Source organism: Chinchilla lanigera, unplaced genomic scaffold (genome assembly GCF_000276665.1).
Source record: "Chinchilla lanigera isolate Chin_1 unplaced genomic scaffold, ChiLan1.0 scaffold00110, whole genome shotgun sequence".
Lineage (NCBI taxonomy): Eukaryota > Metazoa > Chordata > Mammalia > Rodentia > Chinchillidae > Chinchilla > Chinchilla lanigera.
This window is the reverse complement of record NW_004955511.1, coordinates 5,582,797-5,608,400: the sequence shown is the minus strand read 5'-3', so window position 1 is coordinate 5,608,400 and position 25,604 is coordinate 5,582,797. Positions and strand designations below refer to the sequence as shown.

Below are 25,604 nucleotides of genomic sequence, written 5' to 3'. Positions count from 1 at the left end.
GCCTGGTGGTCCCACTGCGCCGCGCACGCAGGCGCCCAGCGGGCCCCGAGCCTGGCCTCCACCTCCCCGTGGCAGTGGCTGCTCCGGTTGGCCAGGCGCACCCCGAGACCTGGAGGGAGAGGGTCGGCTGATGGCCACCCCTTTCCCACACCTGGGCCTCAGCCTTCCAGTCTGCAAAATGGGGCTAGGAGAGAGGGGCTGCTATTGGTCAGTCAGGAGAAAGCACGCAAGGGTGACTGGAGGTCAGGGTGTGTCCAGCCAGGGTGAGAGAGGCCTGACTCGCTCTGTCTCGGGGACCCCCTTGTAGCCATTGTGTCCTGGCCCAGTGGGCGCCCTGCATCCCTCCCCGCTGGGTTCTCGGGGGATCTAACGGGAACTTGTACCCCAGGCCAGGAGGAGAGGAGCCTGGGTGCCCTCACCCGCCTCTCTGCCCCTTGCCTTGCGGCCCAGAGGCCTGAGGGAGGGCCGCTCACCTGGCTCCGGGGCCTCGCTGCTGCTGGCGTTGTGCTGGCCGGGTGTGGTTGTGGCTGGGGGCTGCGGACCTGCAAGGAAGCAGCAGGGGTGTGAGCAGGCACAGGCTGGGGTCCCGCAGGTGCCCCGGGGCCAGGCCTTCCTGGAGCCTGGCTTTGGAAAGACGCGGTCCCCCACCTCCACGGCAGGGACCAGCTGCACACCCTGGAGTGGGGTCCTTCCTCAGCCCCACCCAAGTGCGGGGCCCCGCGGATGGGCGACAGCTTTGCTCTGCCGTCCTGGCCCTGGGAAAGTCTCACCGGGCTGCAGTGAGGCAGCTGGAAGGCGGGGGAGGGTTAGGAGAAACTTCTTGGAGAGTTTGAAAATCTCACGCCACAGCATGGGATGGGTGGCACTTGCCGCGGGGACCTTGGGGCTGGAAGTGCCGTTAGAGGAGGGGAAGCCGGCCAGGCTCAGCCCCTGTTACACCGCTTAGGATCAGCACATGAGAGGTGGGGACAGGCGTTCCGGGAAGGGAGGCCAAGGGGTAAGGGTGAGTGCCCGGGCCAGATAGCGTCCTTCTGTCCCTCCAGAGTCCCTGTCGCCTCTGCTCCGAGGTGGAGCTTAGTGCTTCCTGGCCTTGTGGCTGCGTGGGTCCCGTGGATGGGGGCCTGGCCGGAAGCCCGAGGAAGGAGGGTGGCGTTGTGGTGCCTGTTCCCTGGCTCTCCGGGCTGGAAGGCCATCCCCCCCTCACCGGGGCCACGCTGGCCACGCCGGTGTGTGACGCAGGAGGGCACAGCTCAGCGGTCCGCAGCCTCCGCAGAGCCAGGGCTCGGTCCGTCCCCGGGCAGTGGGTCCTCGCTGGTTTGCGAGCACTCGGTGGGCCGGGACCGGGGACCTGTGGGCAGGCGGCCGCCCTGGTGCTCCTGAGCGAGCCCCTGGCGCTTCCTGTCCCCCTGCGCTTAGGCCCCCTCGTGCGAGTCCGGGCCGCAGCGGTGGTGGCGTGGCACCTCCACAAGTTTCCGCCTTGGGGCCGTGGGCAGCGAGAGCTGGCGGGGCCGGGGCCGGGGCCGGGCGGGCTCTTCTGAGGCCTGGAGCCGTAGCCCGGGGCCCAGCCTGGCTGACCAGACGCGGAGACGCAGGCGGTGGCTGCACGGAAAAGCCCAGGCTCACACCTCATGAGCGTGCACACGTGTGCACACACACACGCGCACGCCTGGCCTCACCCCCAAAAGGGAAGTGACTCAGAATTCAGTGCCCACGCTGGGCTGCAACGTGACATTCAGAGCGAGACTTCGGATGCCAGAGGGAGGACTGCAGGAGCCCCGTTCCCATGGCAACGGCCCAGTGCACCTGTGAGGTTTGTGGGGGAGCCCGAGGGGTGAGGTGCTGGCTGCTGTGGGGGGGGCTGTGTGGCTGAGTGGGGGGCGCTGTGGCTCAGCCCTGCACTGCTGCTCTCTGACTGGGGCACACCAGTTTCTCTCCCACCAGATGGGAGAATCCTAGTGGCCAGGGCCAACAGTGTATTCCCAGAGGTGCTCAATAGCGTGTTTGTTGATTGACTGACTGACTGAAGAGTGAGCAGGAAGCTGCCAGCTCCAAGGACAACTGTCGCCCAGTCAGTGTATTGAACTTGCCTACGTTCCAGCGTTTGGTTTTGGTGTCACATTCTCCTGTTCCTTGCCCCAGGAAAGGAGCCTGGATCTGTGTTCTCAGACTTCTGCACCGCAGGAACCCCGGGCAGGAGCTACCTGGTGCCGTGCTGCCCAGGGTCTGACACCTCCGTGCCTCACCCAGGAGCGTGTTCTGTGTCATCTGAGACGCAGCCCTGGCCCTTCCTGCGAGTGTGGGGTGCCTGGGTGGAAAGTGCTCACCTCCGTCTTTTCAGCAGGGGGAACTGCAGATGCGGGGAACCCCGGCCCCGGCGCACGCCCAGGGCGGTCCCCCTCCGGGCCAGCACTGCGCAGCCTTTTCCCAGCGAGACGCTGGCCCGGTTCCTGGGAGCGGTTTTCGCATCAGGAGAGCAACATGTGCAGAAGAAAACGCAGCGAGCGCGGAAGATTTTAAAAGGCCGCGCTGTGAGAGCCGCGCACGGCAGGGCCCTGTGTCCACTTGCGAGAACTAGAGGGTGTCCACGCACGGGGGCTCCTTCCGGCTGAGGGAGCCGCGCCACGTCAGGCCGGAGAGGCAGCATCCTAAGGGCGCTGATTATGCAAGCCGCCTCCCTGGCCGCAGAGCAGGTTACCTGAGGCCAAGTAAGGGTGGGGGGCTGCCCGGCCAGGAGGGAGGCCGCTCTCCCGTTGGCCGTCTGTCTGTCGCTGGCCCAGCAGAGGCCCTGAGAGCCAGAGCCAGGCAAGATTTGCCTAAGGCTGATGCCAGGGGAGCAGCGTGAAGGGCCCCAGGACGCGGGAGGAGCAGGAGCCCCCGAGACGCCCCGGGGCAGAGTCTGAGGAAAGGGGCACTGTGGGTCCCAGGCAGCAGGGTCACGATGCCAGCCCAGCCGGGTTCCATGCGCAGTACCGGAAAACGGAAACGGAAAGAAGGAAGCAGGAACACAGTCCTCAGCGCCTGTCAGCGAGGCCCTGGGCTTGCTGTGGGCCCAAGGGGAGCAGGTGGCCGGCCGAGGTGACGGGGGAGAGTGAGGCCGGCCACGCGGCGGGGCCCTCAGGGCCCTTGGGGGCTCGTGGGCGCTGTCCTGGGCCCCTCGCGCAGCATAGCCCTGGCTGGCCGTGCGCTGGGAGCGAGTCAGTCCAGCGTGCCTGCGAGCGCGTGTGCCTCCTCCTCAGCACCCGCCACGGCCACCAGCATGCGGGTTGGACCCAGTGTTCCCACTGCTGAGAATCTGCCCTAGAGAAACAGCCCTGCGTGGTGCCACAGACCTGTGATCCCAGCTACTCGGGAGGCTGAGGCAGGAGGGTCACGTCCTCAAAGAAGTCTGGACAACTTAGCAAGTCTGTGTCTCAAAGTAACAGTAGAAAAAGAAGAAAAGCAAGGGCTCCGTGTGGCACGGTCCAGAGGTCGGACGGAGTGCACGCTTTGGAACTGGACGGGGAGGTGGCTTTTGCAGCCGAGCTCAGCTGACGGAGCGACGCAGGGCTGTCACTGCCTTTGGGACTCCACGGGCTCCCTGTGACCTGGAGCTGGCCCCTCCCGTGGCGGGCTTGTAGCGGGGTAGGTGCAAGGAGGTGACCTTTCGCTGCCGCAGGGCCCCTGGCCGGTAAGCAAGAGCGCTGCTGGGGACAAAAGCTTCCGGCCACACTGGTTCTCAGGGTGAGAGAACAAAGCCGAGCAGGAAAACCTTGCGAACACACTCGGAATAAAGCAAATGCCAGGCCGCGCGCCCTGGAGACAGCCCGGCTGGCCGCAGGGGGCTGGTGAGGGCAGCAGCACTCTCCAAAATCCCAGCGCTTTTGACGGTGGGGACAGGGCGGGGGCAGCAGCAGCCACAGAGGTCGCAGTTGCCCTGCGGGCGTGATGCCGGCGGTCCCGTGCAGCCCCTCTGCGGCTGCCGCAGGAGACAGAGAGTGGGCATGCCGGTGGCAGGCTCGGCGGGCCCCGGGTCACACTCTGTGCCCAGCACTGCCGGGCAGGGCTGGGTCTGTTTCCATCCCTGCTGCGAGGTCTGCTCGGTGCCCGGCAGAGCCATGCTGAAGGACTTAAACCCGTGGACTTCAACCGTGGCAGCAAGAAGTGAGTGCAGGAGAGAGTGTGCGTGGGAGCTGCGGGTTTTCCTGCCTCCTATCTGCTTTGCATCCTAAACTCTTCATATGTCTACATCAAAATTAAACATGCTCAGCCAGGCATGGTGGCACATGCCTGCAATCCCAGCACTCGGGAGGCTGAGGCAGGAGGATGCTGAGAGTTCGAGACCAGCTTGGGCTACAAAGTGAGACCCTGTCTCAAAAAACAAACAAACAGAAAAACCAAAATTAAATATCTCCCAATAATTACACAGGTGTCTTCCTGGGGGGACATGTGGGGAGCTCAGCCACCCACCCTTGCTCCCAGGGGCCAGGGCAGAGTTTATGGCCATGTCCCTGCTGAGGAAGGAATGGGGGCCTCCTGCAGCTGGAGGGTCAGGCGTCTCCTCCCCAGAAAATGCCTGCCTTCTTGGGGTCACTGTGGCAGGGTCTGGGCTGATTCCTGTGATGCACTCGTGGGGACAGGGCCTCGTCTTCCCGGGACCTGTGGTCGCCCTGGCCTGCGTTCTCTGACTGTAATGCGCATGTCAGGAAAGACAGCCTCTGTGGAGCACTTACTGTATGCTCTGTGGGGGTAGCTGCTGCTGTCCCGTGGAGGTGGACTTCCAGTGCCACCGCTGAGACAGAGATTTAAAAAGTTGCCAAGGTGGATGGTAGTAGAAGCAAGATTTGAACCTTTGAGGCCTAGCTCTGAAAGCCTGACCCAGGGCCTTGCACTTGCTAGCCAGGGCCTCTACCACTGAGCTACACCCCCAGCCCTTTTCATTTCAGTTTTGAGATCAGGTTTCCCTAAACTGCCCAGGCTGAGCTCAGACTTGTGATCCTCCTGCCTCAGCCTTCCTAAATGCTGGGATTACAAGTGGGTGCCACCATGCCACCACCATGCCATGTTTTGTGTGTGTTTAGTCCTGGGAACTGAGTCCAGGGCCTTCACATGGAGCTACATCCCCATCCCTTTATTTTTTTAAACAAGTTCTCAGTAACTTGCTCAGGCTGGGCTCGAGCTTGTAATGCTCCTGCCTCAGCCTCCTACGGTGCTGGGATTACAAGCATGTACCACCACACCCAGCCTGTTTTTACTTGTTTTTTTTCTTTTTGTTCTTTTGTTCTTACTATGCAGTTCAGGCTGGTCTTGAATTTACTATGTAGCCCCAGCTGGCTTCGAACTCCCAATAATCCTCCTGCTTCAGCCTTCCAAGTGCTGGGATTACAGGCGTGCCCCACCATTCCCTTCTCTCTGTTTTTCCTTTTTATGTGGCAACTAGAAAATTTAGAAGTGCAGGGCCTGGGAGCGCGGGTCCAACGTGGGGTGTTTACCTGCACGCGCAGGACCCTGAGTTCGGTCCTGGCCCAGACCCACTGCGTGTGGGGGAAGGAGCCAGAGTCGGACTGGAGTCCCCGTTCACGGGCAGACATCTGAACGTCACCCGGGATCTGGCGCCCGGGGGAGCCCACGCCACCTCGCACCCAGCCCAGCTCAGCCTGGAGCTGACTTAGTGCTTCCGTACGCCAAGCGCTTTCTTTAGAAACCAGTCCAGGTTTCATTCTCACAGCAGGTCCACAAGGTGGGGAAACTGAGGCCAGGGAGGTTAACCCCTGCCTGGGATGGTGCAGCTGGACCAGATGGAGCTGGGATTTGAAGCCAGGCCCCCGGGCTGCACAGTGCCCCACGCCCAGGGTTGGCAGGGACACGTGGGCTTCCGTGCCAGTGACCAGGCCAGGGCTGAGCTTCCTCCAACCACCCCACCCCCGCCGAGTTTGGGAATGATGGCGCCACCCTCAGCCAGCCCTGGGCGGCCTACACTGCGTCCCCTGCCGCCCCTCCCTCTGAGGACTGACCGGGGATGGCCAGCCTGTCCTCCACAGTGCGGGCTCGGTGTTCCTTCTTTGCTTTGTATCGTTCCGATCTTTTTCATTTTTTTTTTGTTTGTTTTTGTTTTTGTTTTTCTCCGGTACCAGGAATCGAACTCACAACCTTGTGCTTGCCAGGCAGGCGCTGTGCCGCTGAGCTAAACCCCCAACCCCGATTCCGATCGTTTTCAGGCTCCCTGTGCACCCCGCAGGCCTTGGGGACACAAAACATTGCACCTCTGCCTCCCACTGCCGGAAGGAGCGAACGGTGGAGGCTCGGGCCCCAGACCCAGGACGAGGACGTGCACGTGGCTGCACAGGTCTAAGGCGCTCGCTGTGCACCTCCTTTGGGGCCCGCGTGGCCCAGCCAGGGTGTGCGCGCTCGGGTCTTCCGTGCTTGCTGGATTCCCACTCCCCTACCCACAAGGCCCGGGAGAAGGGGGCGGTGGGGGTCCTGCCGAGCTGCCAGGAGGGGCCAGGGAGGTCCCTGCGGGCTGTGGGGTTCCACTTCTCCTCCGGAGGCGGAGAGGAGAGAGCTTCGGTTTCTGGCCGGCCTGCTTCCACCCCAGGACCTCTGCCAGACCTGTTCCCCTGAGCGCGGGAGGGAGCGGGGCCGCACCAGGGAGACGAGCCCAGTCGGCCTGGGGAACCGCGTCCGCCCTCTCCTGCTGTGTGACCCTGGGCTTGGCCCCGCTCGACGGTGGCACCGGGCATCGCCCAGGGGCCGCTCGGTGAGCTGAGGGCTGCGCAGGCAGCGATGTGAGCCCCGCGTCAGGCCTGGTCCCGCCCGAGGCTCCGGTCACCTTTCCCTGGTGACCCTGGGCGGACACCCGTGAGCACACATCCCATCCGGGCGCGGGACGACTTCCTGTCTTCACTGGGGCCTCTCAGGGGTCGCCACGCCTGCTCTCCTGCCCGCTCCCCTTTCTTCTCAACCTGCTCTGTGCCGCTCACACCCGCCCGGCCCTGGAGCCCAGGTCCCTGAAGGCAGGCTGTGGTTGCCACGGCAACCAGAGTTCCTCCACAAGGGAAGTCTCTGATCCTTCTCAGCAGCACCAGATGGTGACCGAGACGCCCCCGAGCGAGCGGGGCACCAGACCTCCGTCACAGCGGGGCTTGGCTGCGAGGGACGCGGCCTTCCTTGATCTCCAGCAGGATTCAGACGGGGAGAGGTGGAGGAGGCGGAGGCGGCCAGGTCCCTCCTGGGGAGTCCCGTCCCTGGTGGCCTCGGACGAGGAGCCTCCGGCCTGCAGGACTCAGGCAGCAGGAGCTCTGGGTCGGAACCAAACGCACGTGGGGGGAACCCGGCTTCCCCCTTACTTTTCGTGGTGTGGCCGTGGGCAGACCACTTCCTGTCCTCGCTTACCTCTCTGGCCCGGTGGGCACGAAAACCCCTAAGGTCACAGGACCGATGTGAGGTCACAGGGCAAACCCAGCTCCCAGCCCCGGGCAGGTGCCCAGGAAGATGGTGGCGCTGGCTGGCTTGGAGCAGGTACACGTGGGGTAGAGGAATGTGCACCTAGGAGCAGGTTCAAGCCAACCTCCAGGATGATTGTGGCCTTACAGACAGTGCCTAGCAAGGAAGGTCGACGTGCTCATACGCTGATCCAAAACGAGGCGTTACGTGTCTCCTAGGGAGGGCCTCTGGTCTGCTCCAGAGGGTTCATCGTAGTAGAGAAAAACGGGATGTAACCTAACAGTCCAGTCGGGGGTCAGTACGGCGGATGCGTCAGAAGGTGCGGTGGTTTACATATTTTTAAAAATGTGTTAGAGAAAAAGACGTTGTCATGAAGCCACCTGGGAATCTCCTCTCATCCTGCCATCCTGGCCCCTTTCTGAAGCAGTTCTGCCCCCTTCCTGGGTCTTTCTGTGACTTCCTCGATGTCCTGAATCCACTCAAAATGCTTCCCTGTCAGTCATGTTGACTCTGGGGAGGAGCCGGAGGTTGTGCAGTGCCAGGTCCGGTGAGCAAGGTGCACGAGGACGCAGCGCGGTGTTCCTGTGGGTGGCAGCTGGCAACGGCATCACCATGTTTTTGATCACCTGACAAGGACACTCGGGAAACAGGGCCGCAGAGCCGTGACAGAAAGCGGCGGGGCCAGGGCGCGCGTGTGCCCAAGTGAGGGCGGAGCTCGGGTTAGCGCAGCGTGTCTTTTACTGAAATGAGTGTTTAGATTTAAGCATTCCCATCAGCCCCTGAAGACCGTGCGGCACACGGACTGGACAGATGGGTGGGCTAGGCACTCCCCCGCCCACCGCAGACCCCGGAACCAGGCGGCCGAGCCTCGTCCCTGGGCAGGCACTGCGGAAATGTGCTCACATCCCGCCGGCCGGCACGCGGGGGAGTGCTTCTCTACTCAAAGCACAAAACCGTGGGCAGAAGGCTGAGCGCCCCCCCGACCGTGGGCGGAAGGACCGGGAGGATGTTGACAACGTCTCATGGTTTTCTTTCTCATGAGTTCTTTCCTTGTCAGAGCTGACTGAGCCTGGTGGGTCCGTAGCCCGGGTCTGGTTACGGGCTGTGGGGTTTAAGACCCCTGGCTGGGCCATGCACACAGGCAGCTGTGAGACAGCCGCTGTCTTCAAAGGTGGTGTGGTTGGTGAGCTTTTCCCTTTTTGTGTGTTTCTGTATTTTCTAAAGTTGGGAGCATTTTACTATATACAATTGTAGTGCTCAAAATAAAAGCAGAAAATTTCAAGAATGAGTCTTTATGGATACGTCCTGCCAACGTCCCCTGCCTGGGTCTCTAACCTCGTAGCCGTGGGTGGGGTTAGGACGATTACTGTCTCCACTTCACGGATTGGGAGATTCAGGTGCAAAAGCTCTAGGAAGCTGGGCAGGGTGCACGTGTCTGTCATCCCAGCACTCTGGGAAGCTGAGGCAGGAGGATCAGAAGTTCAAGCCCAGCCTGAGCAACTTAGCAAGAGCCTGAGAGAGAGGTAGGGAGACAGAGAGGGAGACAGAGATCACAGAACTTTCTAGAACAACAGAGCTCACCCAGGTTAAGAGGGTGGCAGGGGGAGTAGAGCTTGCTAAAGGAGGGGTGAGGCGACCTTTGGACTGGGGCTTGGAGGTCAGGGCCTGTGTCCTGGGCATAAGGACCGTCGGGCCCAGCAGGCGCAGCTCCTGTGTTCTCCTCCCCTCAATCCAGGCCGTCCAGGTCCCAAGGGAAGCTGGGCGGCTCTGCAGGGCTACCATGTGCCCTTGCCAACTGGGTGGCAGCAGCTGCTGGCCATAGAGACCAGCGCTGAGGGACCGGCTAGCCTTGGGGTGGAGTCTCGGAAGTAACATGGGTCCCTGGAAGGGGGCGTCTGAACGCCCACCATGCACCCGGTGACACCTCCCCAGCATGTACTCTTAGTGGTCTGGCTACACGACTGCCTCAGTTTCCCCGTGGGGGGAGTTGGGGTGCTTTCCCGGCTCCCCGCTGCCTCCCCGTGCTGATTCCCCGTTAGCAAAACGCTTCCCTCGCCTGGCTCTGTGCAGCGGACAGTGGAAGACGCAGGCTGGACAGCGCTGGGCCCGGAGGGGCGGACGCTGCCAGCCCAACCCTGAGGCCCTGCACCCCGGGAGGCAGAGGGTCTCGGCCCCCGGCCTGGCCCCGAGTGGCCACCGTGTGAGATCGGGGGCGCAGGCTGCCAGCGCCTCCACGCTCTGCGCTGTCCCTGTGGACGGGGTCCATCCGGTACTGAAGTGGTACCGGCTGGACAGCGGTCCTGATAGATTTGGGGCTTCACATAGATTTGCTTAGGCTTCAGCTGTTCCCTTGCCAGGCCTCGTCCAAGAGTCAACGACGTCAAATCCCAGCGATACACACACGTCTACAGCAGCACCGTTCCTAAGAGCTAAGTCTTGGGAGCCCCCTACAGGTCCATCACCAGATGAACAGATAAAGAAATGTATTTATAAACAATGGAGTACTACTCAGCCATGAACAAGGATACGCTGGAGTGATTTGTAAACTGTGTTTGGTCTTAGCCCGTGTCCACCTTCAGCACCTGAGCTCCCCGGGCACAGGGAACGCAAAGTCCCTACACAGAGTCCCAGAGAGTCAGCTACAGAGTGCAGTCACAGTGGCAGCGAGGGCAGAACCGACCAAGGTGGCAGTGCCCAGCCAAACCCTGAAATCCGAGGCAGGGCGGGGTGGCCTCATCCCTGCCGGCCTTCACTGCCCTGAGACAGCGAGGCAAGTCGAGGTGGTAGCCATGGACCTAGAAGCAGTCGACGGGGTCACAACACCACCACCAGGCCACCATCGCTTGGGCAAAGATCGGCCCTAATGTCATGGCAAGCAGGCGGCGGTGTGAGGGGGACCAAAATGCTTCTGCCTCCTCAGGGGTCCAGGCCAACGAGCAAGCAGAGGAGAAGCCCTGCGGGCAGGGGACAGCAGCACGCACCTGCTCTGGGATGAGCGGGAGGACGCGTATCCGGGTGCGACACGCCTGCCGGAGGAGGTGGCTCCCTTCTAACGGGGAGCTGTTACCCACACACAGCAAGGGGCTTTCCACAGAGCGACCTTCCCGCCCGCGTCACGACCGAGGTCGCCGAGGAGAAAGCCGCCCAAGGAACTGTCCTGGGTTAAGGAGGAGCAGAGGCCGGGGAATGACGCGCAGCGTGCTGATGGGTGTTCTCTTTCGGTTTGGAGGATGTGCTTGAAACCACTGACCAAACCCTAATGAAATCAGCAGGCCGCAGGCTGTGTGTTACCAGTGCTTCATTCCCACCCTGATGACCGCTCCGTGGCTGGAAAAGAGTTCTTTAACAAAAGACACACACTGAGGTAGTTAGGGGGAAGGGACCTTGTTCCTCGCTCCTCCAAGAGGACAGGGACACGGCCGCCCAGCCACCTCGCCCGGCCCGTGGAGTCCCAGAACCGCACACCAGGGACACGGGACACGGGACATGCTGGCCTCTGCATCAGATGCTTTGACGGTCCAACTAGGGAGAGACAGAGCAGGAAGACGTGGGGACCAGGTGCCCCCGCAAAGGGTGGCGGCCGGCGCTGCCGTCGATGGTGCCCGCGTCCCAGGCCAGCCCATGCGTCCCGCGGCCCCCTCACCTCTCCTGGGTGGAGGGAGGCTTTGTAGCTCCATCCCAGCGCCACCCCGGGGCTGAGCAAATGCACAGAGAGGGACCTCAACCCCACTGCATTCCCGAGATCACGTGTGTGGCCCTGCCACGCCAGCCCCGAGACCCGGGCCAAGGGGGCGTCCAGTGCCCTGGGCCAGGCCTCTCTGCCGTGATGCGCAGGTGCACACTGCCGGCGGATGCAGCCAGAGTTTGGCGCTAGCAGCCGCCGGGACCAGCCTTGCCAAACCGCAGTTCCTCGTCTGTAAGACGGGGCGTCTTGTGCGTGAATGTGCCTGGTGCAAACCGTGTTCCCTGAACGCGGCTGCCTGCACCGCACACATCCGTCCCAGCTGGTGGCGCGAGCCCTGCACTCCGGGCGGTTAGAAACATTGTCGGAACCCACCTCTGCCCCCGAGCGCGGCGCGCTGCTTCTCCAGTGAGCGGCACAGATGCGAGGGGCGGGGCCGTGTGGAGCTGGGACGGAGACCCCGGCCTGCCTGACCCACAGCCCTGCCGGCTTGGTTCACGGGGCCTGCCTGGGGCCGACTCACCCGCCCCTCCAGCGCTGTCCTCCGCGCCTGTGAAGGCTGGAGGACGTACTCAGAGTCCAGGACCTTCAGGCTGGGTCCTTAGTGTCCAGTGTGACCATTTTGCTGTGCCTGGTGGCACACACCTTGACAGGCACTCTGGGAGGCTGAGGCAGGAGGATTGCAAGTTCAGGTCTAGCTCTGGCAACTTCACAACCTAGTAAGACAGTCTCAAGATAAGAAATAAAAAAGGACGGGGGCTGTGGCTCAGTGTGAAAGCCTTGGGTTCAATCTCCACCACCACAAAAGAGAAAGAAAAACTATTTTTCTAGGAAGAAATTAGAGAGATTAGGTCCAGTGAAAAGAAGGAAGCTGCTGACTTTGCCCTGCATGAGAACCAGAGCTGCCTAAATATCCTCGTCCTTCTCACCCCCAGGGCTCCTCAGACCCAGGGACTCGGTTTCCCAGAGCTGGCGGGGGACACGAGTTCAGGTACCACCCCAGCTTCACGGTTGCCAGGGACAGCAGGGGCTTCTGGGGCCCCCAGTCGGAGGCCCTCACTGCCGCAGTGGCCCCAGGCGTGGGCAGGTGGCTTCCCGGGCTCAGTTGTGAGGGTGGCCTGGTGCCAGGCACAGTCCTTTCTTCTTTTAATTTTTAGCCAGGGTTCAGGTTGGCCTTGGACTCCCTATGTGCCCAGGCTGGCCTTGAATTATGGCAGTCCTCCTGCCTCAGCCTCCCGAGTGCTGGGATTCCAGGCACGGGCCTTTCTCTGGGTGTTTGGAGCAGAGGTGTCCTGGGCCAGGCCTGAGGGCCCCTGTCATCTGTGTCCCTGCCCAGGATGTCACAGGGCATCCGGCCGCACCCAGGGCTGGGCTCCGGTGTGCTGTGCTCATTTTCCCAGCTCCTGTCCTACGGCCTCCAGTGGCCACCAGCTGATCCCTCCTTGACTGAGCGAGAGGCCTGGTCCCTGAGCCTCAAGATCCAACCGCCAAGACCAGCTGGAACCCTCAGCTTTCCCATCAGGAAACGAGGCTGGTGTGGCCCTTAACGAAGGCCTCACCAGTCCCTGCGTGGTGGCGCACGCCTGTAATCCCAGTGACCCGGGAGGCTGAGGCGGGAGGGTCACAAATTTGAGACCAGCCTGGGCAACTTAGTGAGACCCTGTCTCAGCAATGAAAAGTGCTGGGATGGAGCTCAATGACAGCACCCCAGTTTCCATCCCCAGCGCACAAAAAGAAAAAGAAACAGAAGCCTTTGCTGAAGGAGAGGCCATGAGCTGCCGAGACCTCTCGGGGCCTGCCAGGGTCTTGCTGAAGGTGCCACCCCCTCAGTGCCACCCTGGGACAGCCACTGCCCCGGTGACCATGCACTGTCCCCATCGGTCACTGACCTAGAGCCCGGTGGCCACACAAGCCAGAGCCCTGCAGAAGCTGGCCCTGTGTGCTGTGTGACTACGAGCTGTGACCTTAGACAAGAATTTGACATGGAGTCAAAACAGGAAGGTGAGCGCCTGTGTAATCCATCCAGCCAGACGTCCCCAGTGAGGGACAGAAGCACGGCACCGGGCTGGCATCCCCTGGGCCCCAGGGCACCGGCCCAGGTGGAGGAAGCCATGCAGCATGTCACAGGACGAGCACGTCTTAGGTTCTGCAAACGAGCTGAGTCAGCTCGGGCCACCGCCCTGGGAAACCCTGGAGCACTCAGGATGGCCGTGTCCCCGGCGGCGGCAGCATGCGCACTTTCTCCTGCGCAAGGGCCTTTCGCCCTGAAAGCACCTGACACAGCAGACAGAAGCCCAGCACCTCCACGTCTGCAGGCAACACGAGCGGGCACGTTCGGGTCCCAGCCCGTCTTGGAGACGGTTTGGAGCGGGCGGCGGTGAGATTTTCTCAGTGGCGTCGGGTGATCGGCTTCAGGGCAAATTTCAGGTGAAAAATGTAGAGGAATCAACAGTGCCCGTAAACATCACGAGAACGTTAAGAGCGCCAGAGAGTCGCTTTGCCTCACAAACCCCTGGGAAGGTTCTGCTTGCTGTTCTGTAATAAAATGGGGTTCCCAGGGCTGGCCTGGAGCTTGGTGCTGAGCGCTCGCCTACCACGCATGGCTCCGAGGCTCCATCGCAGCAGATACGGGATTCGTCAGAGTCAGGAGTGCGGCGGAGACCCTGAGACAGTGCTGTTCAACAGAACCATCATGCAAGCTGCTGAACGCCACATTTCAAATCCAAGGAAGCAGCACACTCAACTGTGATCGGAAAATTCACCGGGGATGTAGCTCAGCGGCATAAGCACTTGACTGGCCAGCCTGAGGTCATGAGTTCGAGTCCCGTACCAAAAAAATATATATATATAGAAAAAGAAAAATTCATTTACCTCTCATACCCCAAATAGCCTCACTTCAGCCTGTAACTCGTGTACAACTCATTAATGAGATCTTCACAACCTGGAGTATGCTTTATACTTTATATGTCTCGACAGGAACTACCACATTTCAGACGCTACCAAGCCTAAGGGAATTAATCAGCTACAAGTGAAAGGGGCATTTGTCATTTACAGAACTGTCCCTGTTCAGTCATTGTTAAATTACTGGGCCTGGCTGGGCACAGTGGCACAGGCCTGCACACTGCCGGGTATCGGGGAGGCTGAGGCAGGCAGATCGGAGCAGCACAGTGAGGCCCAGTCTCAAAATGAAAAATAAGGACAGGGACGTAGCTCTCAGGGGCACAGCACCCTTGGGCTCTTTGCCCAAAACTGAAAGCAAAAATGCTGGGCTTAGAAATACAGTGATTTGCATGTTGAATTCACAAGTCAGTAGAACAACAGGTTCTTTTTAATTACAGAAATGAGATTGGTGTCTTTTGGGGAGTGGAGACAGAACCCATGGCCCTTGAAAGCTAGGCAAGCCCAGAATATCGCCATTTTCCAAGTTACCACAAACTGTCTTCCTACCACTCAAAAGCAGCCCCAAGGGTCTTCTCAGAACTGGGGTCATGGGCCTGGGGACACCCTGGCGGGAAAGGCCCAGAAAAGACAAGAGGCACAGGTGCGGCGGCTGGGGCAGGATCCCACCGGGCCTCCCGTCCAGGGCTTCCGGCCTGGCCCCTCCGCTGTTCACCCCTTCACGTAGCCAACCAGGAAACTGAGGCACAGAGCTGGAGCGAGCGTGCCCCGGCCTCCAGGAGCGCCAGCCGCAACTGCCAGGGCCTGGCCTCTCAGCCCTGTCACCCCCGACGTGAAGGGGCCACAGAGGCCGGGCCAGAGCCCCGCGGGGTGTGGGCGGGGAGCAGGCGCAGAGCCACACTCAGCGGGGGAGGGGGCGCGGGCTGCTCCGGGGCCACCTTCCCCCTGCCCGCAAAGCCCCTCCTGGGGCCACGCTCCTCCTCAGTGACCCTGCCCTCTCCCTCGGCGGCGCTTAGAGCTTCAGGAAGCAGCACCTACACCATGAGTTTCAGAGGCCAGACGCGCCCCACTCAAACCGCGTCCCGACCCTCGCAAAGTCCACCAGAAGGTCCCGCCCGGGGCTGCTGCCTGTGTCAGCCGCGTCTCCTCGAGCAGGGCACAGGCGCCCGGGCGTCGGGCCGAGCCCTCTCCCTCGCTCTCCCCTCTGCCTTTCACGGGTGGCCGACGACGGCGCTGATGGGCAGTCTCCTTCCCATACGAAGCTTGTGTTGGCAAAAAGTGAGTCAGTTGACGTCAACAGGGCTTCAAAATCACCGGGGAGACGGGGTGCTGGGGACACGCGGGCAGGGCTGAGGAGTGAGACAGACACTGCTTCGGGGAGCTGGGGGGCCCGTCCCGCACCACCCACGGCCCCACATATCCCTGACTTAGGGCGGGGTCGGGCCGGAGTCAGGCTGCCGGCAAATAAGACAGAGGCCACCGCGGGCTCCAGAGTCAGAACCCGACTTCAACCCAGCTCCCCGCCCGGGTGACCGCCCCCGAGGGGCCGGCCAGGCTTCTGGGCCCAGCAAGGATCCCCCAAGCACCGTCCTGGCGCCTGAGCCCTGGCCACAGGCACAACGGTGTCAGGGCCTGGGACAGCACTCGGGGAGCTCAAGGGGCTCCTGCGGTCAGTGCCCCCAATTACCCAGCAGGCTGTGCCCAAGGCCCTGGCCACAGCAACGGTTGTCGGAGCCCCTGGGTCCTCCGTAACCCCCAGGCTACCATGAGCTCAGTTTTGACCGAGCCGTGGCCCTACCTGTCTGCAGGGAGTTCCTTCCCGCCCATTGAGGAGAAGCAGGGGAGCGGGCCCCTGCACACCCGTGGATGGGGCTGTGCCTCCCGTCCAGCCCCAGGACTGACTGTGCGACAGCACACTGCCCCGCGGTCCCCGTCACACGTGGCCTTTCCGGGGACAGGCGTGCTGCCTGGGCTCCTCGCAGGGCCCCGTGTCCTGCCGTCACACCCAGGGCCTCCTGGGCCCCAGCAGGGTCCTGGCCGAAAGGCCTGACAAAGGTGACCAGCACAGCCCAGAGCCGGGGCCTGGCCCTCCAGCTCGGCGGCCGGAGGGGCAGAGGGTACCTGAGAGGGCCGCCGTCAGCCGTCCAGCGAGGCCGAGGAAGAGCCACAGGGCGGGCGCCATCTCCGTCGGCTATGCGTGCCGGGCCGTGGGCAGCGCCTCCGAGGCTGGGAGCCGCGGGCCACCCTGTTCCTGCTCGGGTCTCTCTGCCCCGGCTCCCACAGGCAGGCAACCAAGCCCGGCCCACGAGCACCTCACCCTGTACGTGCTGCTTGTGGTTTGGTCTCCAGGAAGCGGGCCGCTGCTGCAGGGGTGCAGGGGAGCCCCAGCTGCTGTGTCACCAGCCTATCCGCCCCCCGAGTCTCATGCACCTCACCGCACAGCACCCCGGGCTCTGGGGAGGAGAGGGCATCGAGGTGCGCGCCCCGTCCTGTGGGTGCAGATGTCAAGCGCCATGCGGAGGGGTGCGGGTTGCAGACTCCCCGGTCTGCGTGCGCAGGGCCCAGCTCTCGGGGAGCCACGGCCTGAGCCCTGCGGCGTCCCTGTGGCCACTGCAGTGGGAAGCAGGAGCCGCCCGACGTGACACCACGGGGTGCCCTGCAGAGCCGAGGCGAGCTGGATTTCGGGTGGGAGGAGGAGGAGGCAGGGCCGCCTCGGGCGCTGAGTGACCCCGCGGAAGCGGGTTCCATTCCCGCTGTCCTCCCCGTGTGCACACAGTGGGTGCCGAGTGAACGCGGCGGAGCGCAGGCAGCAGCAGTAGCCTGGCCGTCTAAAGAGGCCTGGATTCGCACCAGGCAGCCCGTCCTGGCCCTTCCAGGGCTCCCCTTGGGTCCCCTCGCTTGTCCCCCTCCCAACTCCACACCTTGACCCTCTTCCTTCCCACCTGACCCAGCCCGGGACCTCGGGCAGACGAGCCCTGGGGAGTCCCGCCCAGCACTACAGGGAGCCTGGCGCGGCCCAGCTGGGGCTGCCCCCTGGTGGAGCGTCGTGGCAGCACCGGCGGGCACAGGGGCACAGGGGCACAGGTGCAGGGGCATGGCTAGCTCCGTTGTTTGCGGGGCACTGGGGTGTGTGGAGGAGGAAGAGGGCAGCACGGGCCTCCAGGTCTCTCTCTGTCCCTCTGCTGTATGGTGAGCACCTTGGTCATGGGCCTGCCCACCACCATGCCCCGCCGGCCCCCAGCCCCAGGCCTGGAACTGCCAGTCCAGAACAGAAGCTCTAAAGCTGGGGGCAGAATCCGCCTCTCCTCCTTTGATCCTCTGGTGTTTTGTCCTGGCAGCACAAACCTGCCAAACGCAATATTCTACACCGTTCTTTAAAATGTATGTTGCTGGGTGTGGTGGCCATGCCTGTGATCTCAGCACTTGGGAGGCTGAGGCAGGAGGATTGCCAAGAGTTCGAGGCCAGCCTGGGCTACAAAGTGGGCTCAAGGCAGCCTGAACTGCATAGCGAGACCCTGTTTCAAAAAGACAAAAAAAAAAAAAAAAAAGCGTAATGAAAGTGTCAAGAAAGAAAGAAAGTCCCCAGAGGTCAAGAACAGCAGTGGAAGGGTGGAGGTGGCCCTGGGGACTTGCCCAGCCTGGGGCCAGGGACGGGCAGGCCTGAGCTGCATGGGCAGCAAGCTCAGCCCCCACCGCCCTGCCGGCACTCAGGGAGAAACCCCTCAGCTCCCAGCACCAGCCAGGCCCGTGCAAGGCCCGGACCGAAGGGCATGCGGGCCCAGAAGAGGTGCCACGGCGTCCACATGGCCTCACCACCTCAAGCCCGGGACAGCAGCATGGAGTCACAGAAGATGGGGGTGCCCGGGCCCAGGGCAGGAGCAGGAGAGAGGACAAGCGGAGGAACGGGCCCCGCTCACAGGACAGGCTCGTTTCAGAACAGACTGGCCCGCTCGCTCTCTGCAGGCTGTGGGGTCGCTACGGGGTGCCGGGCATAGCAAAGGGCGAGTGGGAACAGAAGCTCACAGGGGGAGCTGGACGGGGAGAGTTCATCACAACGGGCGTGGTGTCCCCCGGACCTGGCTTGAAACCACACTAGGAGGCACATGTCCGGGACCACAGGTCTGCACGGGTGTCCAGGCTCAGCAGGGGGAGGGACAAAGCGTGGTCCCTGCTTGGACCGGGATGGCCGTGGTCAATTCCTCCCACAAGTAGGGAGAGCCTTTCTGGGCTAACTCACCTTGGACTCAGGGAGCTGCAAGGATCCCGGGCTCGCATGAGAAGAGTAACCACAGAACAAGCACCCGCCCGAGTGACAGGAGACCCGGACCTCACCGGAGCTGCAGCACACACAACGCAATGCTGTCTCACAGGCTCGAAGAAATTCAAGCTGTCACTGAAGGTGCAGCTAAGGAACAGGAGACTATTAGCAACGGCCAGGGAGAGCCGGGGAAGAAAATCAGGTATCGACTGTCTAAATGAGAAACACGCTCTTTGAAAGCAGAATCTCATCCGGGTGTGGGGGCACCTACCTGACCCCAGCCATCTGGAGGGCTGGCCACAAGTTCAAGCCCAGTCTGGGTAATTCAGTGGCCTAGAGAGACTTGGTCTGAAACAAACAACATTTAAAATGGCTAGGGATGTGGCTCGGAGCAAAGGCCCTGGATTCAACTTCCAGTGCCGAAGAGAAAGGAGAAAGAGAGAGCGAGCTGACAGATTAGACACCAGATTAATCACACAAACACAGCTGGAGAGAGAATTAGGGGTCTGGATGGCCCATCTGAAGAACTTACCCAGAATGTGACACAGGTCAAAGACAGAGCAGATGAGACAAGGACTTGCCTATGCTCAGTTGGAGTTCTAGAAGGAAAAGCAACTTTCCAGAATTCGTGGAAGTCAGAGCCCTCAGCTCCTGGGAGCTCCCCGGCTCCGGCACACAATGAAAGAACCCTGTCCCATGCTATTATGGCAGCAGAGCCCGGGTCACCGCTGGAGACGGACGGACTGGAAGCAGCCGGCAGCTGCCTTCTCAGTGCCAACTCTAACACTGCGGACAGCCGTGCGGCACCCCTGGGCTGGGAGAAAATAACTGCCCACTGCAGAGCTTCTGAGGACTAGGCCGAGGGGACACCACGATGGCTGGAGGAGACCCCACAGCCCACATGTGGAAACCTAATCTCCAGGCTCAAGCGCTGTGCCTTTGGAGGCGGGGCTTGGGAGGTCCTTAGGGCCGCATGAGGACACGAGGGTGAGGTCCTGGATACCACCATTAGCTTCCTCAGGCGGGGAAGAGGGCCCAGCGTACACGCTCTCCTGCTCTCTGTCCCTGTGTGAGGCCCTCGTCCCCCACATTGTGACGCAGCAAGATCCCAGCCCCTGGGCACTGCACTTCCGCCCGAGCTGAGAGAGACAAAGGCAGAGACGAGAGAACGCGATCTGTCACCCAGTGTGTGGTGTTGTCATCACAGCACGTCAGGGTGCAGATCTGAAGTGTCCCCCAAGATTCCCATGTGTGTGGAAGGCGACAGGGTCACGGGCGCTGCGCTCAGCGGGGACTCACCCATGGGCGAGCGCAGGGCTGACTGTGCTGTAGGAGCCGGGGCCTGCTGGGGGTGGTCACTGGGGTGCAACCGGAAGTGTGATTCTGGTCCCCAGCTCCTCCCTTCCCTCCCCGCTTCCCGAATGCCATGGGCTGAGCACTTTGTCCTCCACCAGCCCCTCGGCCACACTGCTTCCAGCTTGGAGCTGCCGGCCAGGGACTGACCCTGGGGGAGGAGATAAACCCTCCTTTAAGAAATGGTGCTGGTTACTGAGTACCATCAGTGGGAAAGTAACTGAGACACAACATAAAATGGATTAAAGCAGATACCGTTTCAGATAAAAATTAAGATAATTTAGAGCAAACAGACCCTCAGTTAAGGCAATCCTAGAGAACATTCCTCAAGAACAAGGAAGACGGTCCCAGACAGCCCCAGATTCAAGTAGGAATGCTGGCAAAGAAGTATGCAGTCACAAAGGTGGATTACATGAGCACCAGCTGCATAAAGTGATTACACTAACATCTAACTGACCGAGTTAGGAGAAGGAGATCACACCGAAGACACAGAAAACCTCAGTGCACAAGCGCGTAAGAGCTGACCAGGGTGAGAGAGCAGCGCTGTCTGGCTTAGCTTTTGTTTGCTAGCTTTTGTTTTGCTAAATTAAATGTGTGTGTGAAACCAGCAGAGCAATAAAATGGAGCAGGGGCAAACCTGCTCTAAGTCCAGAGGGCAGGACAGGAACAGAAAGACAGGAGAAAGGAAGAACAGGGCACGCAGAGACGGGCTGGCTTGGGCAGCGAGGTGGACAGGGAGGCGGGAGGGTGCCGGGCGGGGGCTCGGGCGTGCAGGGGCAGGACGCCAGAAGCCATGGAGCTGGGTTGGCAAGGGACCCCCACAGCCTGCATCTCCTGGCTCTGGAGCTTTGAAGAGAGGGCAGGCACGATGTGCCAGCGGGGTGCCCAAGTCAGTGAGCTCATGTTTATTTATAACTCCCGGAGGCAGGACCTTTGGATCTTGGTTTGCAAAGCCTCCCAGCACCTCTCCACCCTCCCACCTCTCCACCAGGCCTTCAGCTGCATCGTTCTCCCGGGCTTGGCCAGCACGTGGGGACGGCAGCGCTGTCTGGCTTAGCTTTTTGTTTGCTAGCTTTTGTTTTGCTAAATTAAATGTGTGTGTGAAACCAGCAGAGCAATAAAATGGAGCAGGGGCAAACCTGGGGAGAAGTGCGGGTCTTCATCACCCCGCGCTGCTCGGAGCAGATCCCCAGCTGCTAGCCTAGGGGCCGCTCCTCCGTGCTGCACACGACACAGGGCCCCTGGCTTCCCGAGCAGGCTGTGTTCTCAGTGCCCCTGCAGAGGGGAACATGGAGGCGGGTCTGCCCGCTGAGAGAGATCGCCCACCCGGTACCGATCCCAGGTCGGTGCGACCACGCTCCGAGCTCTTACCTCGGGCCACTCAGCCGCTGAGGGAGGAGGGCGCACGGTCCAAGCGTGAAGCCGCTGGCTAGCGGGCATGCAGGTGCTTCGGCCCGCTCCACACCACCCAACTGCACCCACCCCAGGTCACTCCACTGCTCTCCATTCCCTTCCACTCTGCATTTAGACTGTGAGCTCTGGCCCCACGCAGTCAGCCGCGTGAAGGCAGCAATTGTAGCGGCTTTGTTCACGCTTCTGACCCCAACACCTTGGACAGTGCCCGGCACGGGGTCAGCTCTCTCCCTCCCTTCCCCGCTTCCTGCCTCCTTCCTCCCTCCCTCCCTCCTTCCCTCCCTCTTTCCCTCCCTTCCTTATTTGTTGGGTAGACGTTTTGTGGTACTGAAGATTGAACTCAGAGCCTTCACGTTGAAATACATCCCCATCTTTTTTTTAAAGACAGAATGTTGCTAAGTTGCTAAGTTGCCCAGACTTGACTTGAATTTGTGATCGCTGAGCTGCTCGGGCTGGGCTGGAACCGTGCTCACCCTGCCTGAGTCTCCCACCACGCCGGGATTAGAGGTGTGTGCACCTCGCTCAGCAAGGTACACGCATCTCGAGCCTGTTTACAGGGCTAGCACGCTGTCCGGGCATTTCCTTTGGACGCTCACCAGAAAGCCTCTAAGGTAAACACTGCGATTCTCCTCCACTTTCCAGAAGCAGAAGAGGTTAAGTAAGCTCTGAAGAGGTCAAGACAGGGCTCTCTCTCTAGCGATCCGAACCCACAGTCCACACCCCTTTGAGAAGGATGCACCCGCCACACCCCAGGCATGGCGCCGGGCACGGCAGCACACACATGAGGGAAATACAGTTCGTGTCCTCCAAGTCCAGTCCACCGGGAGAAGCAGGCGAGCAAGCAGGCAGCTGTGACACGAGTCACCGTGAGGGGCGACAGGGCTACCACCACCACAGGGAGAAAACGGAAACTTCTCAGAGGAGGGGACAGCTGGGTCGCGTTCTGAGGGACCAGTATTGACGAGCGCTGAAAAGTTCTGGGCTAGGAGCAGCAGGTGAGCGAGAGACTGGAGCTGAGGGTCCAAGGGCAGAGGCGGGCAGGCGGCACAGAGATGCCGGGGAAGAGATGAGGCTTGGGGCTGGCACCGGCGTGAGTGATGCTGGCAGGCCCTCGGAGTGGAACCAGGGAGCTGGGACTTGACCCCAAACCGGGAGGGACCTTGCAGGGGTCTGAGACACTGGCCTCGGCGTTGAGACTGCACTGAACCGGCAGTGAGTGCTGCAGGGTGGGACAGCACGGGCCCGGGGAGGACAGGTGCCGAGCAAAATCGTGGAACGTGGGGACAGGTCCTGAGGGCGGCGCGGGGGGGATGTCTGACACAGGGCAGCAGGACAGCCAAGGCGTTTTCCATAAGACAGAGAACGGACACTGAAAAAACAACGACACCTGGTGCCAGAGCTTGGATCTTGAATATCCCCCAAACACTTGGTCCCAGCCTATGGTGCACTGGGAGGTGGTGTGACCTTTCGGAGGAGGGCCTAGAGGGAGGAAGTGAGGTTACTGGGGGGGTGACCCTGAAGCGGGTGTTGAGACCCCCCTTCCTGTCTCTGTGCTTCCAGGCTGCCATGGGGTGAGCATCTTTCCTGCGGTGTGCACCCCACCATGACGCACGGCATCACCACAGGCCCAAGGCGATGCAGCCCAGTGGCCATGACCGAACCCTCTGAAAACACGACCCAGAATAGCCCTCTCGTCCTCAAAAGCTGGTTTATCTCGGGCATCCCGTCACAGTGACAGGAAGCTAACCCGCTGGCCACGGGTGGCAAGGGAACAGGGGAGGACACCAGGGCGCAGGCCTCGGCCATCTTCCACGGACAGGGCTGAATCTACGTCCTCCTCGGGTGTGCCTGGGGACGTCCCGCTCATTCATCTGACACCACAGGCTCGGAAAGGAGCGGCTCTGGCCCACTCTACACAGACCCCAGCTGTCCTGGCGGTCACAGGAATGGGGTAAAACGGCGGCTCCCAACCCTGTTCTCCCACGATACGCACCAAGGGCGTCCGCCCCCGCCACGTGACCACGGGGAACAGGGTGCTGTGCACACAAGGGACAGTGAGGTCCAGGGGGTGTGTGGTCCTGGCACACCTGCCACGCCATAGAGCAGGTGGGGACGGACCACTCTGGGGAGGGGTCGAGATGAAACACCCCCGGGGCGAGACACAGCAGTCCGGCCAGCCTGGGGTCCTCCAGCGCCTTCCTCCGCCCTGTCCTCCAGCTCTGCGGGCGGGGCGCTTTTACCCACGTGGCTTCTGTTTTTGGCTCCCACAGTCCCCAGCACAGGACGCCCTGCAGGTGGGGAGGCAGGCAGTCCCAGCCTAAAAGGAACCCCGCTGCCCCACACTGCCCGAGTGGCTGCTGCGTCACATGGCTCTCGTTTAGGAGAAATGAAAGCGGGGTCACAGGCGCTGCTCATGTTGTCACTTGCGCCCTGGGTAACTGTCACACCGACTTTCAGAGCGACACTTCTGTCTGCGGGATGCAAATCACCTCTCCTCCCCGCCTCAGCAGGTGCTGGGTCTGTCCTCAGAGAGCCACCCTGCTGGGGACCGAGGCTGCGTGACAGGGAGACGCTGCCCGCGCTTCTGTCTGCTGCTGTCCCCCTGGTCCGGCCGGGTGCACCACACAGCTGCTGGAAGCCCTTCCCTTCCGCCGGCACCCGCCGGAGTCGTGACAGCCAGCCAGCACCTTGCTTGGTGGGGCGGGCTCCCTGGGGCGGCACGGGTCACCTCTGCCAAGTGAGCGACCCTGTCAAGGGAGGAAGGAAACGGGTCTCATGTGACCCGCACTGTCACAGCCTCACGGCAGGATCAGAGCTTCCTTCAGGGCCACGCGGGGGCAGCTCACCTGAAGAGGCCTCGTCCCTCCCCATCTCTGTGGGCTCATCCGAAGCTCCTTGTCCTCGGCCCCGGGGACACACAGAATGTGGGTGCGGCCCTGCTTCCTAGCGGTCACCCCGGCCACACATTTCAACGGCTTGCCCCATGCAGTGCAGCTCGGCTTCTTACCAGACGTTAAAAGTTAAAAGCCTTTGGGCTGGGGATTCAGCTCAGCAGCACAGCGCCTGCCTGGCAAGTGCAAGGTCGTGAGTTTGATTCCCGGTACCGGAAAAAAAACAAAACAAAACAAAAAAAGCCTTCTTCTGGGCAGTCTCTGGCTTTGAGGCCTGCTCAGGTCACTCTTGTGACCTCGCCCTTGGAGGGGTCTGTTCTACTGTGAGGACAATGAACCAGCAATTGCACGCACGGTCCAGCTCCCAGCAGGCTGAGGCAGGACGCTGTGACAGGGACGCGGTGACAGAGAACTTCCCACCGAATCCCACATGCAGAGAAGCCACTGTGCAGGGCTCTGGTGGGACAGACACCTGGAGGGGGACAGCGAGGTCCCTGGCTCTGGGGAGAGGAGGCAGCAGGCGGCCGGGGCCGCAGGGCACATGACGCTGGCTCTTGTCCTGGGGTGCCGGGTCTTCTCACTGGGGACGCCCGGGATTTAGCCCAAGGCCAGCACCCCTCAGTCTTCACGCACTTGTGGGTCCCGGATGGTGCCGCTGTGTCCTGAGCATAATCACTTCCTTCCTCCATGGTGTTTGCATGGCACGGATTGCCCCTGATGGCTTCCGGTCACCCACGAGTGGCAGTGGCTCAGTCCCCACTGCCCTCCCCACCCCGTGGCCTCAGCACGCGTCTGTGAAGCAGGCCGGTGCCGCCCCACGGTGCCCTCAGGCCATCAGCCCAGCCTGGGTTCTGACTGGACAGGACAGGACGGAATGCAGCAGAGCAGCGGGATCCAGGAGAGAAATGAAAGCGAAAGAGAGAGTATCCCTCAGCTCCGGAGGCCGGAGAGGGTGGGGCGGAGGCCGAGGAAGGGGCCTGTGACCCCGCTTTCATTTCTCCTAAACCAGAGCCATGTGATGCAGCAGCCGCTCGGCCAGTGAAAGGGGAAGCCCAGAGTTTCTCAAGAAGCACAGAGGGAGAAAAGCTGAGCTGGAGGGACAGAGCGCCAGGGGACGGGGGCCACAGGGCCCAAGTGCCCTTGGAGAGGGCACAGGTGTTCAGACAGGGCGCGTGGAGGAGCAAGAGTCCTGGGGAGGCAGAGAAGGGGTGAGGGCAGAGAGAGGGCAGGGCCAGGGCCAGGCGGAGGGGAGAGTGAGGGTCGGGAAGGCCGAGCCAGGAAAGGGAAGGGGAAGGAGGGACGGGGCAGGGAGGGCCTCCTGGGCCTCGAGAGCAGGGGCGGGGTCAGGGAAGACAGGAGCGGACCAGGGAGAGACAGAGGAGGTCAGAGGAGCCCGGGGCAGGACAGAGGAGATCAGAGAAGCACCGGGAAGGACAGGAGTGGACCAGGGAGAGACAGATCAGAGGAGCACCGGGGAGGACAGAGGAGGTCAGAGGAGGACCAGGGAGGACAGAGGTCAGAGGAGCACCGGGGAGGGCAGGGGCGGACCAGGGAGAGACAGGAGGTCAGAGGAGCACCGGGGAGGACAGAGGAAGGCCGGGAAAGTTGAGAGAGGCCCAGGGGGACAGGGGAGGCCCGGGCAGTCCAGGGAAGGCCGGGGAGGCCGCGATGCCCCGGGCCGAGGAGCGGC

The 25,604-nt window shown here is 61.9% G+C and overlaps 2 protein-coding genes across 2 annotated transcripts in view; one reads left to right on the top strand and one right to left on the bottom strand.

Moving 5' to 3' along the window:
• The window catches only part of Cd6 (CD6 molecule), a gene marked incomplete at its 5' end in the record, with an annotated part of 25,246 nt that extends 9,021 nt beyond the window's left edge, over positions 1-16,225 (bottom strand). The window contains 3 exon segments of the mRNA XM_013506456.1: positions 1-109; positions 474-542; positions 16,121-16,225. Coding sequence (XP_013361910.1) covers positions 1-109; positions 474-542; positions 16,121-16,181 — 239 coding nt within the window.
• Positions 16,226-25,408: 9,183 nt separating this feature from the next.
• The window catches only part of Slc15a3 (solute carrier family 15 (oligopeptide transporter), member 3), a gene marked incomplete in the record, with an annotated part of 8,307 nt that continues 8,111 nt past the window's right edge, over positions 25,409-25,604 (top strand). Inside the window, 1 exon segment of the mRNA XM_005408288.2 lies at positions 25,409-25,604. Coding sequence (XP_005408345.2) covers positions 25,583-25,604 — 22 coding nt within the window.